Source organism: Harpia harpyja, chromosome 11, assembly GCF_026419915.1.
Source record: "Harpia harpyja isolate bHarHar1 chromosome 11, bHarHar1 primary haplotype, whole genome shotgun sequence".
NCBI lineage: Eukaryota > Metazoa > Chordata > Aves > Accipitriformes > Accipitridae > Harpia > Harpia harpyja.
This window is the reverse complement of record NC_068950.1, coordinates 32,280,529-32,298,274: the sequence shown is the minus strand read 5'-3', so window position 1 is coordinate 32,298,274 and position 17,746 is coordinate 32,280,529. Positions and strand designations below refer to the sequence as shown.

At 36.6% G+C, this 17,746-nt stretch overlaps 1 protein-coding gene across 2 annotated transcripts in view; it reads left to right on the top strand.

Annotated features, from left to right (window-relative positions):
- Positions 1–17,746, top strand: part of DNAJB4 (DnaJ heat shock protein family (Hsp40) member B4) — a 29,693-nt gene that overhangs the window by 5,759 nt on the left and 6,188 nt on the right. The window contains exons 1-3 of one of the 2 annotated variants that reach the window (XM_052800396.1): positions 13,306–13,323; positions 13,401–13,686; positions 17,169–17,743. In XM_052800396.1, the coding sequence (XP_052656356.1) occupies positions 13,476–13,686; positions 17,169–17,743 (786 nt within the window). In that variant the 5' untranslated portion in view covers positions 13,306–13,323; positions 13,401–13,475. Of the gene's footprint in view, positions 1–13,305; positions 13,324–13,400; positions 13,687–17,168; positions 17,744–17,746 lie in introns of those variants that run through there. The other variant, XM_052800395.1, reaches the window with a different exon arrangement.

The window sequence follows — 17,746 nt, the reverse complement described above, 5'->3', positions numbered from 1 at the left end:
TGGTTTAGAAGCTCTAAATAACTAATCCCTTCAGTCCATAAAACCATGATTATGACAGGCTTACCTAAACTGAAAATCCCCTTAAACTTTATTGTAAGGGTTACATGTATGTTTTGGGGAAAAAAAAATGTTTGCAGTGAAGTTTGTGAATGTGTAAGGATATTTTTTCTTTAACAAATTAATATCCAAAGGCACCTTAGAGAAAGCTGTAGTCTAATTGCCCCTTCAGTATCTATTGGTGAAAAGTATCTTGGCGTAATCATCAAAAGCCCAGTTGTATTTAAAAATGAGCCTTCAATAACTGCTGCATAGACTTGGAAAGGGATGAATGTTGGTGGGTTAATCTCTGATACTGCTTAAAAAAATCAGTGATGTGGATGTCATGATACGACTTGATGAAGAGTGAGAACACAGGAGGTTCCATAAGTTTAGTTTAAACAAAAAAAATGCACCTGTAAACTTTTTGGCTATGGATTGGTATTTACTGCAGAGAATATAAAGAGGAGATCTTTTACTTCCTTTGTACAGGTTGTTGTCTGTTAGGATTGTCCTGTGAGTGAACTGATTCTGTGTAATGTTTTCATTAAATAGTCATGAAAATGACACATTTTATTTGCAGGTGTCCTTTAATTCATCACTGTTCTTTGTACTGCATTTTTTCCAGAAGGGCAGGAAAAAGGTTAAAAAGAAAATATGTCACTTTCTACAGCAAAATGCCTTTCTAGGACTGGCTACCATGCAAAGTTTGGACTTCTATTATGACTTTGAGGGAAAATTTTCACAAAACTATAGAATTTCTGTAGTCTGTTAGTAGAATAGATGCTGAAACTTGCTATTGCTTTAAAGCATTATCGCTTTAGAACACCTAGACATTTTTCTGCTTAATTGTTCATCTCTCCCTGTTGTACCTTCTTTTACCTCTTAGTTAGGCATGCACCATTTAATCTAAAGGAATAAAGTAATTTAAGAGATTAACTGCAAAATAGGTCTATTAAACTCCCCCCCCCCCATCTTCTTTTCCCCAAACTCTTCTAGGTTGACTAAGGGGGAAAAAACAACTAAGAAACCTGATTTGAGCTATGAGATGTGTTTGAAACATTTGAAAGGCTAATGAGCAACTATTTTTACTTCTATTACAGCAGATTCTGATAAATATAACTAGGGCTGCCTGTATTTCTGTCTTCTTTAGGTGAACAGTAGTACATTCTTATTGACGTATGTTCTCCTTTCAGGTTAAACAGAGTTGTTCTGACATCTCCTTTTCAAATTCCTGTCTTTATACAACAGTTCAGGGTGTGCGTTTTCAGCCTTGCATGTAAAACTAGCTGTGTGAATCAGAGCAGCTGGGTGGTATTTTGTCGAGCACACTCTGGAAAAAGCATCTAGTGTGACCATCTCCTTTTGCTTATGTAAGAACAGTGTGATCACATGTCCACAGCAAAAATGTGTGCAGTTCCTTATTTGGTAATGCATTAATAACCTTCATCTTGTTTGAGTATAACAACAATTGAAAACAATACAATGTAGCTGAGTCGTTTTTCCAAGTGGCTTATTTCTTTTGCAGTTCCTCTCTTCATCAGGACTGAGAAAATAGTTTATTTTCTACTGGAAACTATCAATTTCTGTCATTATTACAGGAAAAAAATAACCAAGTAGAGTATGGATAGGGACTGTGCAGGCATCTTCCACCTACCCTTCCCCCTCTTACATGTGACCCATAACTATGATCAGTATCATGTTTATTCAGGTTTTTTTCCTCTCAGCTGTTCTGTTTACTAGTAGCTTTCTAATTATGTCAGAAAAAAAATCTAATACTTTTGAAAGAAGAAAAAATAACTTGAAGACATGACTTCTGTCTGTTCCTTAATTATGGAACATGACTGCAGTAGTGATAAAACTCTAGATGAACCTATCAGTCTTCAGTATAAACCTGTAGAGTATCTTCACTGTTAGGAAAATACCTCCATAATGTGTTATGTTCCACTAATGAATGTTCCAAACTGGCAGTGCGTTGGGGCTATTTTTTTAAATTAGAATGAATCCAAATACTTAGTGATAGGCTGAGAACCATTGGAAAGAAAGACTTCAGGTTCAGATCAGGTCACATCTGAGTCATGCCAGTGCCAACTTCCCAGAGATTTTTAGCAACAGCTAACCTGTAGGGACTATCTTTATTCTACAGGTGCCCTGAATTCTCTGCTGCTGCCTCTTTGCTGAGGTACCAGGTTGTTAATTATATTGTTTGGTGGAAGAAACCCCTTAGGATTCCTTTGCTGTGAATGAAGGAATTGCTACTACAGTTAAGGTAAACACCAATAAATTGTTATAGATGGCAGATACCCTCCCTTTTGTACAGGTGAAAGGCTAAAAGAGGAGCTGCTGTACGCTACTTCCATTGAAATAGATATTAAATGAAACAGTCTGCTCATCCTAATGTTTCCTGGGTGATAACTAACTTTAAGTAGGGTATTGAAATAAACGCATTTAAAATGCCTTTTAAAAAATCTTTTTCTGTTCCAGTTTCTTGAAGGAAAGTCAGCAAGGGTTATTGTGGAAACTAGCACTATTTTTCCATTGTCCTTTTCCTGTTAATCAGTACATAGCACTACTATTAGGTCACGGAAGTTCTTCTATACCAGGATTCATTTGGTGGAAGAACTGGTAGGGAGCCAATCATGGTTCCTAGGTCTGAGCTGGCTGGCCTTGTGTCCAGTTTCAGCTACCCCAGAGCAAATGTTACTTTGGTTTGTGCCAGCTGGCCCTGGTCCGTGGGGTGGAGAATGCTGGACTGCAGAAGGAGTAGTGTATGAGCTGGCTATTCTGTCTTTACACTTTTAGGGAGATTTCTGCCCCTTCTGTGCTGCAAGAGTGGGGCTGAATCCATTGAATGTTAATGTCAAATTAAGCCTCACTTTTACTGAAAACAAGAATATTAGAAACATCTTTACAAGTGTTACTAAATACCTGTTTTAAAAAAGTCTGTTTATTGTAAGCAACACCCTTCTTTATTTCACTTTAGATGGAAAACAATACAGATATACTTAATATTGATTGCTTGTTTTCCAAGGTTTGTATAATAAACAGATGTGCAGGTAGGAAAATGAGGGTACAGGTCGTCTACAGATCTTTTAAATTTTTTTTTTTGTGTGTGTGAATTGTCTGAGAACCTGTATGCAACTGGTGCTTTGTTTCTTAGTAACAGATGGAGAGGTGGCAGGAGAGAAGGAGGAGGCAGCATGGTTGCAAGTGGTACCCTGAATTGTAATTTCAAGTCAGTTAAGTAACATGCCTCTAGTGTATGTTACGTTTAACGCTCCCCCCCCCCCCCCAAAAAAACCCCCAAAACAACAACCAACCAAAAAGATCCCACCAACCTTCCTTGGCAGTACTAATGAGTTGAATATTTTTTTGAAAACATTATACAAAACAGTACTCCAGTTATATGATAAGGAAGCGTGCTAGAATAAAGAGTACTCAAACACTTTTCTTCTAATACGTTAGAGCAGACCTTTAGCGCTTGGCTGAACCCATACATTTGGACAGCATTTGTGTGTCACTGATGTTGATTACATAGTGCCAATGCTCACATTTTAAGCTTCTGTGTTAGAAAGTGTTCATTCTTTAGAACATGGTAGTGGCTGAATTGCATTATATTGAGATTTTAATGAATCTAATGAAGGTGCTCATCTAGAGATTGCTGAACTGGTTGTCCACTAAGTGGTCTGTTTAGCCTAGTAATTTGCATTCGAAAGTGGTCATGAGTAGATGCTTCAGGGAAAGTTAGAATACAGCAAACACTTGGTCCTCTTTTCTACCTTCCTAGCTTCCAAATATTTGTAGTTCAGGGAATTCCTGCTCTGGCTTCTCTGTCAAGAAACTTGCAGTGGATCTCTTCTATAGTATTTTTTCAGTGTCCCACTGAAACTATTTTTTAGTTTCCAGTATACTTTGACAGGGAATTCTATCACTTGTAGAACTTCTTAATTTTATTGTTGAAACTGGCTTCCGCTAGTTTCATGTAGTGGCTCTGGCTGAGATGGGAGTAGACCATGAACCGTTCATGCCTTTTCTTCCTTTCTCCATCATTTGTAGACCTCGGTGACTTCTTCCTGTCTCTTTCACAGACTGTAGAACTCAAGCCTCCTCAGTTGTTTCTCTTGTGGAGACATTTGCATATATTTGATCATCTTTTATGGTCCTTCTCTGAACATTTTTTTAAAAAAAAATTATACTTGGTTTGAGGGACTTGAGGGTAGCAGAACTGCACAGTGTTATGGTGTAGATGTACTGTACTGTTCATATGATACTATAATAATGTTTTCTGTTTTGTTCTCTATTTCTTTCCTAGTACCTCCTAACACTTCATTTGCTTTTTTTCCTGGCTAACAAGCAATTTTTTATTCTTTTTGACAATCAGTACTTTTTTTACTTTTTATAAACAATATCCATTTTGTTATGTGGTATACTCTTCATGCTGAGAAAACAGTGTAACATGGAAGCCTGTGGCATACATATAAACCATTTGTATAACCAATAAAATACTCCTGTGTGACAATATTGAAAACATATTCAGGATCTGAGTATGTTAGCGCTTGAGAATCTGAAAGACTTACATTGTAGCAGCATGTTGTTTCTTAATTACTGGAAAGGCTATAAAACTTAATACAATCAAATAAAAAGCAACTGGTGTTGTTGGAGGGAAACAGAGAACAATTATGAAGCCTTAAACTGTTCATCGTATTTAATATCTTGTTATATAACCAACGTGGGAATGTTGGTGGCATGGGAGTCAGAAACCTGACTGGTACAGTGTGATAAATCTGTGATTAAGTCTAACTTTTCATTTGCATATGGGCTGTTTCAGGATGGAATTCCTTGAGTCATGGATAAATTCCTGAGTGATAGCAGTCAGAACCAAGAGTAGTTAGGACAAAAATCCAGGCTTATGATAAGTAAAATTGAAAGAAGGAACTTTGCTACTATATTTTTGTGCTTTCTTTGCCCCAAACCAGTAACTTAATAGTAAATTGTGCAGAACTTGTCAAAACAGGACATTTTCTTGGAGGAAACAGAACTTCAGCTTCCTTATGAATTTGATTTTTTTCAGTAACATCAGTGAGAAGATATTTCTCCTTACCAGCACAGTACACTTTTCCGTATAGATGTTTACAAAAGTATGTATGGCAACATGTTGCTAACTACTTGAAGCTTGCAATAGTGAGTGTGGTAAACAGGCGTAGTAAGTAATGTGAGGGAACCTGTTAAATGTTTTGCATGATTGGCATTTTTTGTGGTTGACCAATCAACTTGTTTTGAAGAGTCCTTTTACAGAAATTTATGTGGGTGGAAATTGAAATGGACACTGAGTCTAAGTAAGGAATTGAAATGCACTTGTGGAATCTGTATTCTTTCAGAAGAGGGAAGCCTTAATCTGTAGATGAAAATACTTTATGTCATAGTCTGTGACTGTGTGTGACCATACTTCAGATGTTTCCTTTTGTTTTTTTAAGTGCAGTCTGCTACTTGACTGAAGTAGCTAATCACACCGTTGTGAAGTAAGGGGGAGTTAGTTGTGATTTCATCAATGCAGTACATCATAGCTGAGTCCTAAGAATTTTACCTCCTTGCAAGAAGATGTTCACTCCCTCTCAGCGGTGGAAAGTTAAATTTAGAAAATTCTTCCAAGTGTATTTTTGTTCTTCAGCCATAATAGGGATTGTGACTTAGTAGACAGGAATCAGGTATGAGAAAGCAATTCTTTATGTTAATGACATATGTTTGCTATGTTGTGATGAAGAATCGGTGTGGATGTGTTACTAGTGTCCTAGTCATGTTTTTGAAGATAGTTGTAACCATGTTTAATTAAAATCTACTTGAGATTTAGATGAGGTTTTTTTTCTTTTTCTAGTATTGTATGTACTTCAACATGGGTCATAATATATATAGTGGGAGTAATCATTTTCTGAAGAGAAGAATTCAACCCTATAACTTAATATATAGTAAATGATAGTAAGCTTTAATGTGAAAATATGATGGACATTTTCAGTTGTGCATAGCACTTCTAGCTTTTGGTCTATTGTTACAAAAGTAACAAGAAAAATAAAACTGATTAAAAAAAAAAAAATTGCTAACAGTGCCTGCTGTCTTGTCATGTAGATTTTCCAAATAAAATTGAAGGCTGCATAAATTATAGGCTTAAAAATTCATTTTGAAAGTTCAGAAGTGGTAACAGTGTATCTCTGGGTGATAGCAGTATGCGTTTTGAGATTTAACATTTGAACTTGAGCTGTAAATTCATGTCAACTCTGGAATGTATATTTAAAGTAAGCTTTCGCACAGAAGACCTTAATAACATGTCCTTTGGCCTATTGGCAGGAGCATAACTTCATGTATATTCCAGTAATATTATAAACATTATTTTGAAGCAGATACTGCCAATATAAAATAGAAAATATTTTTGTTGATGCTAGGGCTGATATAATTTAAATATAATGAATTTAATTGTCTTGGAAAACTTTGTATCCTGTGGTTTCATTTAGTATTTCTTCTTGAACCAAAAATGATGAGACCAGATCTTTCCGGACAATACTATTGACTTTTAAATAGAGAAAGTATAGTAGGTATGTGTCCTATGAAGTACTGTTTCATAGTGACTTAGATATATCTCTAATTGCAGCCAGTTATTTTTGTAAAGCATGACTATACCTATCCCACTACATTTTTTCCTTCTACATCTGTGAGGAAACCAAAAGTCAACAAGTCTTTTTAATGTAAGCTTCAATTGTCAGTGAATTGCATTAAATTGCACTGTTGCATGTGCCTCAGGAAAGAAATTATGATGCATGTAGTACACAAACTCGTAAATACTTCGAGGTGTATTTCAATTTGAACCTTTTACAACTACAGTGTCTCAAAGACATAATGTATGCAATATAAAAATATAAAATAAGTGTGCCTAGTTACTCAAGTATGCTCTTTAACAAAGTTAATGTCACTGTCTATTGCAACTTTGTAATTCTATTAATTTTTAAAAGTTTTTATGTGGGATTTCACTGTATTTTGTGATTATTTATTTAGATGTAAAATCAGCCCCACAATCCTTATGTACAGTGAGCTTTTTAATTCTGTCACAGTAGCAGCATGTTTCTGCAGAGAACTGAAGTAAAAATCTGATAAATTTGGGTAGTTACTTTGGTATGAAGTGTGTGACTAAATGAAGCTAAGCTTTTAGGGCCATTGACTGGTTAGAAAGAACTGTCAGGCTTTGCAGGTTTCAATTTGCATTTTCTGTTAGATATATATAAAAAATTCAACTATTTGTTGCTTCTGTTGTAAACTCTAAAATTTATTTGTGTGTATGAGACCAGCTACTGAATAGTTCTGTATTGAAACTATTTAATGAATTCATGAGTGGGGTTTGCATGTACAAGGTCTTATAGTCTGAAAGTATAAATGTAGCTCAGTCAACAACTACATGCAGTTAAAGATGGTGGGGAGAAAAGGCATTGTCAAAATTTTATTCTCTGGGAAAATAATGGATGATTTTATAAGAAATTTTCCTATTGTATATGGATGTGCTTTCTTCAAACCATTGTAGACAAATGCCAATTTATTACATTAATTAATGTGGGTTTGCAAATATTGTGATACTTAATTGTGAAAGAGCTTTTTCCGGGGAAGGATTTGGCTCCTCTCCCTTGACATTTACGTGCACATGTGTATTTATAGTTGTGATCTGTCTGGAATTTGCCTTTGTGGTTTTGTTTGCTCTTTAACTTGTTCTGTGATCTAGTCCTGTCTTTCAGTTTTGTTTCTGAGGTTTAATAGGTGAGGAATGCAGAAGAAATGGCTTAATGTAAAGGAAATAATGAGCATTTTTATTCAACTAAAGATACTTCAGGGAATAATGATGCTGTTCTGCTTGGAAGCTTTTCCTTAAGATAACCTTATACTGGTGCTAATTTATGATTAATCTAGAATTTGAGTTTGGTGTAACTATTACTGTGAATGTTTCCTTAATTTATTTCAGTTGTTCTTATGAAGGTTTCTTTAAAGAAAGCAACTAATTCAAAGTTAGTATTTATCAATGTGACTATTCTAAGACCTGGAAGTGGTATAACCTTGCTCCCAGTGTTCTGCCAAACTTATGATGTGTAGCACTTGTCGATATGTATGTGAGTTAAACTATGGTTGTTCAGAGAGAATAATGGGAAAGATATTTTAAAGCAACAATTATTTCACTGACATACTAGCTCAAGTGGAATGCTGAATATGAGTAGTCAAACTCAGTCTCAGAAGTGAACTGTTGCAGGAACAATTTTCAGCTTCCTAGTGTTTCTAGATTAATTTTTAGATTAAAAAAGGAAGTCTTGTATTACAAAAGTGAATGCCACTTTCTTGTTTTTGATCAAAGAACATAGAAAATCCTCTGTAGATAAGAGTGGGCTTATATTAGGCAAGTTCTGTATGGTTTCAAAATTCTATTCAGTCTTCCTGAGAATTAATAAATTTTTTCAATAGTTTATTCAGCTTTTTAGTAATATGTTACAGTTGAAGACTCACCAATTTTTTTCCCCAGTCAACTTTAAAAAGCTTGAACTGAAATTTCCATTTTATGTATTTGTTTTTTAATTTGGACTGTAACAAATAACACTGATGTAAAGAAGCACTGAACAAATATAGGCTGCTAACTTTTTCCGTGCATAATAAGAGTACCCTGAAGTAGCTTAGGAGAACAGGAAGACACATCTGAGACTACCTAGTTTGGCAGAAAATTGGTTTACAGAATTGACTGTAAGCAAAAGCTTCATATATACCATTTGATACTGCAGTGATGATAAAAACTTTTTTCTCTGTATGCCTGAAATGGAATGCAGCTGTTGTATTTGAAGATTGGTTAATTGATTCATCATGTGATATATCAGTGAGAGAAATGTTGATGTGGTAGAATGAGGAAGAAAGGTAGCTAATTGATGGTGGTTTTTTTTAATCTATTATGTTTTTGAGGTGGTGTCACAGTGAAGTGCATTACTGGATTGTATGTCTGAGAAGTTGCTTAGCACTCATTCAGGAGCACTCTTAATCAAAGTCTTAGATTATGGCCTTACTGATTTTATACATAGGTAGTTTAGTGCCTTGCTTCTGGGAGGCTTGAGTAGGTTGCAGGATGCACTACTGCTGGCTTGTCACAGCTGAGGCCAGCCTCGGCTACATAGGATCTATTGGGTTGTGTGCTGTTAATGTTCCCTAAACAAATCAAATCATAGCAACCACCTCTCCTTTAAGTAAAAGGTGAAAGTCCAGATAGAGAGTGAGCACGCATCCCAGTATACTACAGTTAGAACTGTGTGTGAGCAGGTGTGCATACAGTGCAGGTGCCTCATGGTACTTGGACACAAGGTGTCAATCTCTGAAGAAAGATGTGACTGAAATGCAAGGACTCTGGGAAATGAGTTTACTGACAAAATGCCCTGTGATGTTTCTAAGCTCTACTATGAAAGAGGAAGACCTCAAGGTAGAAATGCAGAAACTTGTAAAGAACAAAATAATCCCATAAATAAGTTCATCTGTTGCACACTAGGTGATGACCTTATCTGTTTTCGTAGGGGACACTTATTCAGACATTTAAACAAAACCACAAAATCTTATTCAAACATATTGGAAGTGGAATCTTTTCATAGTCTAGAAGAGTTTTTTAAATACTTCCACTAATAGATGTATATGGTAACAGGGAAGATAGGACTATAGCAGTAAAATTAAAGATGTAGGTTTTTGGGGTTTTTTTGTTGTTTTTTTTTTTTTTAAAAAAGCTGTTCTGTTTTCTGTTTATCTGTGCTTATTTGAAGGGACTGCAATGCCAGAAGTCCTTGTTGTGGCGAGTGCATGAAGGATTTTCCTTTCTTTTCTTTTGTTAATAACTCTGAAGAGGAATGTGGGATAAAATAACAAAATGAACAATAAAGAATTGCAAAGATCAGATATTCAGAGTTCTAAAAATCTGGCAGCTGTGATTTATTATCTGTCCTTGAAACTGCTCTAATACTAGAAGATTGGAAGATGTAAAAACTTACCACGCTTACCAGATGGATTTCACTTTCTGAAGAAGTGCTAGTATGATCGGATGTACCCAAATGATCATTAGCATGATCACTAGATGTTCACCTTGTGCATGCTAGTCTTGTAGTAATAATAGTAATAATAATAATAGTTTTCACTGATTTCAAGAGAGTCATATCTCTCAATCTATTACAAATTGTTTAAAAAACTCGATAAGCTTGTGAGAGGAACTGTAGCCTACTTGTGTTTCCAAAAGATGTCTGATTATATGATAAAAGGAAGGTCTCAACATGGAGAAAAAGAAGGAACATGCTTTCTGGAGGGAGGTGCTTCAGTTACCCCATCACGTCTTTAAAGATAGGAGATTCCAGCCTAAATTCATCCTGACATGAAGATCTGAAGATCATGAAGGGCAGGAAGTAGAAGTAGTATAGTCATTGCTGTACATCTTGCTCAGAATCTTAAGTAATTTCATTTTTAGGGAATAACTTATGTAATTAGGATATAACTTGGCACATATGCCAGAATAGCATGTTCCCCTCTGTAGGGAGAGAAAGGATGCCTGAACACTTACTGTGATTGTCAGCAAAAAGTCCCAGTGTGACTTCTGTTGTTACCAGAATTTGTTCTGTAAGTTTTGACATTCGAGGGGAAGAAACTTTTGATTTAAGAAGAAATCCTGACTATTGGGTCTTTTAATGAAACCTGGGAAATTAATTACTGTGTTTTACAAAAAGAGGGGGGAGGAGGGGTGTGCTAAGCCTTGCTAATTGCAGCTCCTTGAATATTCTTTTGATATTTAAAAGGAGAGATAAGTGTTTAATGTAATATTCTCCAAGGGGAAAATTTCTTATACCTTGGTTTTTTAAACTAGCGTATGCACCCTCTGCCTCTTAGAGCAACCAGAGGTTTTGAAAAACATAATGAAAAATAGTCCTGAAACTACTGAGCTGTTGCTGTTCTGACAATTCTATTGTATGACAACACAATGACACAAATATCATGGAGTCCTTCTTGGACTATCACTGGTGGGAATACTTCAAGCGATGTAAGTTATGACCCCACCAGAGGTTGCTCAAACCATACCATGGGAGCACAGTTGAGCATAACAACTCCTTGTACTTCTAGTTTTGCAAGAGAATTTAAGGCTACTCTAAATCTTACACTGTTGATAGTGATGAAATTTGTTTGCTGTTGTAGTTTGGATCATAACTGCAGGGTTTGGATGGTGATTTGTCATATCTGCAACCACTTCTTGAGCACAGTAAGGTTAAAACTGCCTCCTAAAATGTGTAAGTAAAGTAGCTTCTCAGTGGTGTTACATCTTACATGAAATCAATTGAAGTCCTGTTTTAATTCAAGCGATTGTACCTACTGCTTTCAGAACTCCATAGTGGAGAAAATGCTGAATTTAGGATATGGGTCTACAAGAATTTATCTGAAATGCTAATCATAAATTAACAAAAGTAGCACCTTTTAAAGAAAGGTAAAAAGAAAAGGGTGATTAGTAAGAGACTAGCTTTATTTCATGTGGAGCTCATCAACAACTTCCTCCTTCACCTGTAAAAGTAATCGATTCTGTAACCTTGTGTCTCCCAGTGTTCCAAAAATGCAAGTAAATCCTAAGAGATTTGGTGGCAAGGGGAGCTGATTCCTTCTTTCAATACCCTTTGGGCTCTGTTACATTTGAAATAATAACTACAGATATGCAAAGGTTCTTGCTTTTTCAAATATTGTGATGAAATCTCATCTTTATTCTGTCTTCATCTTTCTACCCCTATTCCAAGGGGAATGTAAAAAATATATATATTAAGCAAATCCTGGATACATTGAGGGAACCTAGTCAATTCTATTGCAGAAATTGGAAAAGAATAGATACAATGTGAGGAACAGGGGGACAACATGTTTCAAATAAAAACAAAGGGGGGGGGGGAAGTCCCAAATCTTTTTGTAGTACTCTGGTTAAGGAGAAATTTTCTGTCTTCTGATCAGCCCCCTTTTAAGTTAGAACGGGTTCTGGAAAACAGCTTCAAATATAATGCTTCCTGAATCAGAAGGTTAGTGTTCTCCACTTGAGTCTGATAGTCCCTTGGCTGCTATACACTGCCTTTCTTAAACTTTTTTATCAGTAGAAGGAAGGCAATTGAGCCTAATTGTCTTCGTACAAGTAACTTCATAATTGAGCCTAGAAATGTCTTCATACAGGTAACTTCTAGATATGACCAAAACTGGTGTATTGTAATACTTGTTCCAGGGAGGAGTTCTTTTTCAAGCTATGCTAATCAGTCTTGAAATTCATTGCCGTACTGATAAGTAGGGGTTATTTCTTGACCTATAGCTCGTAACTAAGATTCAAAAGAAATCTTACAGGCTGAAACTTCATACCATTGCCTCTGCAGAGCATGAGAAATACTTAAGTAGTAGAATTTGCACTATGTATTGTAAAACAAATTTGTAGGAACCAGGTATTCTTCTGTTATTAACATCTTATCAGAGGAAAGCTATTTGCTTGATGTATTGCTGTATGTGTATAATAGTCTTGATATTGCCTCTTGTGTAGAAGGAGGCTGGGGTGGGGGGTAACAGTTTTTGTCTGCTTTGAGTGGCTTGAGTTGTGGTAAACTGAGTGGTATTTTTTGCTCAGATTTGATTTCTTACTGCTTAATAGTACATGGCTGCAGTTGACTGTGGTTTAGGGTGGCTTAATTTTATTTTTAAAGAAATGAGGTTACACTTTTTGAAGCTTTGTAGTTAACTTGGGTGTACAATACTTCCATAGTCTTTGCTGGAAGGGGTACAAATCCATGTTGATACATTTGGAAAATACTTGTATGTACAGCTGTCTCGAAGTAAAATGCTATAATTACTTTATACGGGCTACTGCATTTTTGTTGGGTCAGTTATATCTTTAGAGCTGACTGGATTCAGCCCTGGTGGTGAAAGACACTATATCATACTATTAAACCTTTAAACTTTCTAGTTGCTTGAGAAGGGAGGAAATAGAAGTTCAGCATTTTCTCTGTGTGTGTGTGTGCGTGCGCATGCGTGCGTGTGGGAGAGAGAGTGAAAGCTGTGCAGACTGTTCAGCTGGGGCAGTCGGGGAAGTGACGTCCTGTATTATTTGTCGTTCTAGAAAGAACGGAGACACGTACTGTAGATGGGAGGACTCTAAAGAGGGCTGTTTCTTGTTCAGTGTGTATAATTATTTATAAATGAGCAACGGGGGAAGGAGTGAAATACGGAGAAGCTGTCTAGTGTTTCTTTAATGTATCGGAGAGTTTCTTGATTTGTAACAGTTCTGTTTGTTTCAATTCCAAATTTGATTTTTATTTTTCTTTCTCTAGCATCTCTACGTTGCTAAGACACTGGACACTGCTTTCTTTATAGCAAGGAAAATCTGAATTCCTCCAACACTCAGGATGGGGAAAGATTATTATTCTATCCTGGGAATTGAAAAAGGGGCTTCTGAAGAGGATATCAAAAAGGCTTACAGAAAACAAGCACTTAAATGGCATCCAGATAAGAACAAATCTCCCCACGCAGAGGAAAAATTCAAAGAGATTGCAGAAGCTTATGAAGTGCTGAGTGATCCCAAAAAGAGAGACATTTATGATCAGTTTGGGGAGGAAGGTATGTATGGCTCTGTTATACTCTGATCGGTCGCTTTCATTATGTTGAATGAAGCAAAATAAGCATAGATGATGCACGAAAACATATGTGTTGATATTTAGGCAATGTATTTGTATTGCTTGGAAGTTTGACTCATCAGCTTTTTTAATGTAAAATGTATTGCAGAGTTTTAATGCTGATCTAGTTTTAATTTCTTATTTTAATGTGTTTTTGTGTTTTTTAAAAAATCCCAAATACTTGACAGGCAAAAAGTTACTGAATTGAAAAAGTTCGTATGACCCATAAATATTTTTCTGGGATCTCTTACTGCTGTCTTCCCCTGCCATAGCACTTTTTGAGGTGCAGTTGAAAAGAGATTTACTCTTTTCTTAAATTTTTGCTGAAGAGCAGTCTGCTTGATCTGGGCAGGGCAGTCCTTCTGAGCTGAAGCCCAGGTGTCCAGTCCGTAGTTGTCCTTGGCTTCTTGCCTGGAGAGGAAAGAATTTGGCTGATGTCATGAAATACCAGAACAATTTTTTAGCTTTAATTGTAAACAGTGATAACATGCCAAGAGAATGAGGCCTCAGAAATGTCATATTTATCCTAAAATGGTTATCTGGAGAGGATGACTTTTTTTTATTTTTGACCAGCATGACTTTCAGTCTTATGATTGAGGAACAGAGGAAGTCATTAATATCCCTCCCCTTAAATGTATGGTATCAGAAATTCCACATGAAATAATTACTTCCGCAGTGACAAGTAGGTCCACTCAGGGCCATGTTTTTTACTAATATAAAGGAGGACACTTAAATAGTAGTACTTTGGGGAAAAGTGTAGGTTCTTATGAATGCATAATAAAATTTGGTCCTCTGTCATCCGTAGGACTTAATACCATTGTTAACATCCATAAATTCATGTAGAAGACCTGCAGCTTCTACAGAGGATGCAGGTTTTTTGGTCTTTTGTTCCATTGCACATGTTCAAAGCCTCAGTGCTGTTACTGAAACATTCTAGGAAAAAAGTGTTTATGTAGATACCAGAGGCCTTTGTTGCCTCTTGGGTCTCTTGCCTTCTTGCATTTCTTCCTTCTCACTCTCTGCCTCCTTTCTATATGTCATTATAAACCCATTTACTCTGTGGATTCATTTGCATTTTAGATTCCTGTGCAGCAGCTCATTCTAACCACTTTCCCAAAAATACCATTATAGTCACTTTTACCAAAGAGCTTGAAGTAAAGCATATAAAGCAATGCAGCCTTCGGCATCCTAGTATTGCATACTTGAAGGCAGAGGTTCAGAATGTAGATTTCTATTTATTTGGGGCATAATATTAAACCAAAGTATGAATTTTTAGAACAGTGAATCTGGAAATACCTCCTGATGCCTCAGTTGCTCTCTAAGCTCTTCAGTTGCATCTGAGAGTGTAACTAGTAGTTGTGAGGGAAAGGGGTGGGGTGGGGTGGGAGGAAGGAGGAAACCTTAGTGTTTTTACAGCCAGGAACTTGATGTACTTTCAGTAACTTTTGGCTAGGTATTCCAGGAGATGTCCTTCTACTATCACAGATTGAATCCACTGATCTGCTTGTTTGACATTAACAGTACTGTGACAGAAGGATGTAGTACCTGTTGCTAAGTACTTTTAATATGGTCTGTTATTGAGATGGGGGAAGCATTCTCATTCTAATGTCTTACTTGGTTACTGTTGATAACCAGTATTAAGCTTATGCATAGAAGGTCTAAAATACTGAGCCAAGAAAAAATAAAAAACCCCCTCTTTCAAATTTAGGGAATGCATGCTTCATTAATGTAAGTCTTCACATTTTTATGGCTATGGAAGTAAGATAGCAGCTGTAGTGCTGAGCTGCTGTAAGATTGAAAAAAATAAAATAAAATAACCAAACATAAGTTTAGAAATAAATGTCTCCTAAGAAGACTTTTAGCCTTTCATCTTGAAGGTTAGAGAAGGTATCTTGAAATGGTCAGTACAAGAGAGCACTAACTGTTAGGAGGAAATACTTAGAGATTACCTATTGAGAAAGAGGCATTTAAGAAAATTGATTTTAGCTGGGTTTGGAATGAGAGAGCAGGAAGTACAAGGGACTGCCCAGTGAGAATTATAAGGGAAATCTTATCAGGAATAAATGAGATGTAGATTTCTCCTTGTGGAAGATAGAAGAGAAGGAACAAAGGTATTTGAGAACATTCTGATTTTTTGCACAGAGACAGTGACAGTATATACAAGATTTTTGTACCCAAATGGGTCTTGGGAATTTCCAAGCTATTTTTATTTGTGGCTGCATTGAAGAGTTCCCAGGTTTCTTACCTGTTTTATATCATAGGAACACAAGCTGTGATAAGTTTGGGATTCTAAATTGAACATTAAGGAAGCATGTGGCTGCTTGACTATTGGCATGTTACCTTTTACTCAAACTGAATTGCAGGAAAACAGAGGTAAAGCTAATCAATACTGAGTTAAAGCTGAGCTATGGAGACTATGGAAAATGTTGCATATGATACTGCATAATTTTCTCCAGAAGTGATCTTGAAGAGGGATGCAACTCCTAAAAGACTTTGCAGAACAAGAAAAGATCCAGTAAAGCAGACCTGTCTTCTGTTTTAAGATGCTAATTCTTTGAATAACTGGCTTCAATCATATGAAATAAAATTGGCAGTGTCAGAATATTTGTTCTTCTGAAGTAGAAGTCATTTTAGAGCTTCAGAAACTTTGTTGCTGTTCAAGCTATTGAATTACTAGTTGGTACTGCATAGTCTGATGGTGAGTCCTCAGTGAAGAGACTTTCCACTCTACTGCAAAGACCTTTTTGACTCATCAGTTCTGGTGTCATTACACGCTACAATAGGAAAGCTTATTGTCGTGGTTTAACCCCAGCCAGCAACTAAGCACCATGCAGCTGCTCACTCACTGCCTGCACCCCCACAGTGGGATGGGGGAGAGAATCAGAAAAAAAGTAAAACTCATGGGTTAAGTTAAGAACAGTTTAACAGAACAGAAAGGAAGAAACTAATAATGATAACAATAATAAAATGACAATAATAATAATAATAAAAGGATTGGAATATACAAGTGATGCACAATGCAGTTGCTCACCACCCGCCGCCTGATGCCCAGTTAGTTCCCGAGCGGTGATCCCTCCCAGCCCCACTCCCCCCAGTTTATATACTAGACATGATGTCACATGGTATGGAATACCCTGTTGGCCAGTTTGGGTCAGCTGCCCTGGCTGTGTCCCCTCCCAACTTCTTGTGCCTCCCCAGCCTTCTTGCTGGCTGGGCATGAGAAGCTGAAAAATCCTTGACTTAGTCTAAACACTACTTAGCAACAACTGAAAACATCTGTGTATTATCAACATTCTTATCACATTGAACCCAAAACATAACACTATACCAGCTACTAGGAAGACAATTAACTCCATCCCAGCCGAAACCAGGACACTTATACTAATATTTGATTTGTTTTTAACTTTGCTTATTTGTCTTATTTAGGTCTGAAAGGAGGAGCTGGAGGACCTGATGGACAGGGTGGTACCTTCCGGTACTCCTTCCATGGTGACCCACATGCTACATTTGCAGCTTTCTTTGGTGGCACAAATCCTTTTGAGATCTTCTTTGGAAGGAGGATGCCTGGTGGCAGAGACACTGAAGACATGGAGGTGGATGGTGATCCATTTGGATCCTTCACTAGTTTTAGTATGAATGGTTTTCCCAGGGAAAGGAATACAGTTGGTAGCCAATTACGTCGTAAACAAGATCCCCCGGTGATCCATGAACTTAAAGTGTCATTGGAAGAGATCTATCATGGCTGCACAAAAAGGATGAGGATTTCACGTAAAAGGCTTAACCCAGATGGTAGAAGTGTCCGAACAGAGGACAAAATTCTTACTATTGAGATAAAAAGAGGATGGAAAGAAGGCACCAAAATCACTTTTCCAAAAGAAGGTGATGAAACACCCAACACAATTCCAGCTGATATTGTTTTTATCATTAAAGATAAACCTCACTCTCACTTCAAGAGAGATGGATCAAATATTATCTATCCTCTTAAGATCAGCTTACGGGAGGTA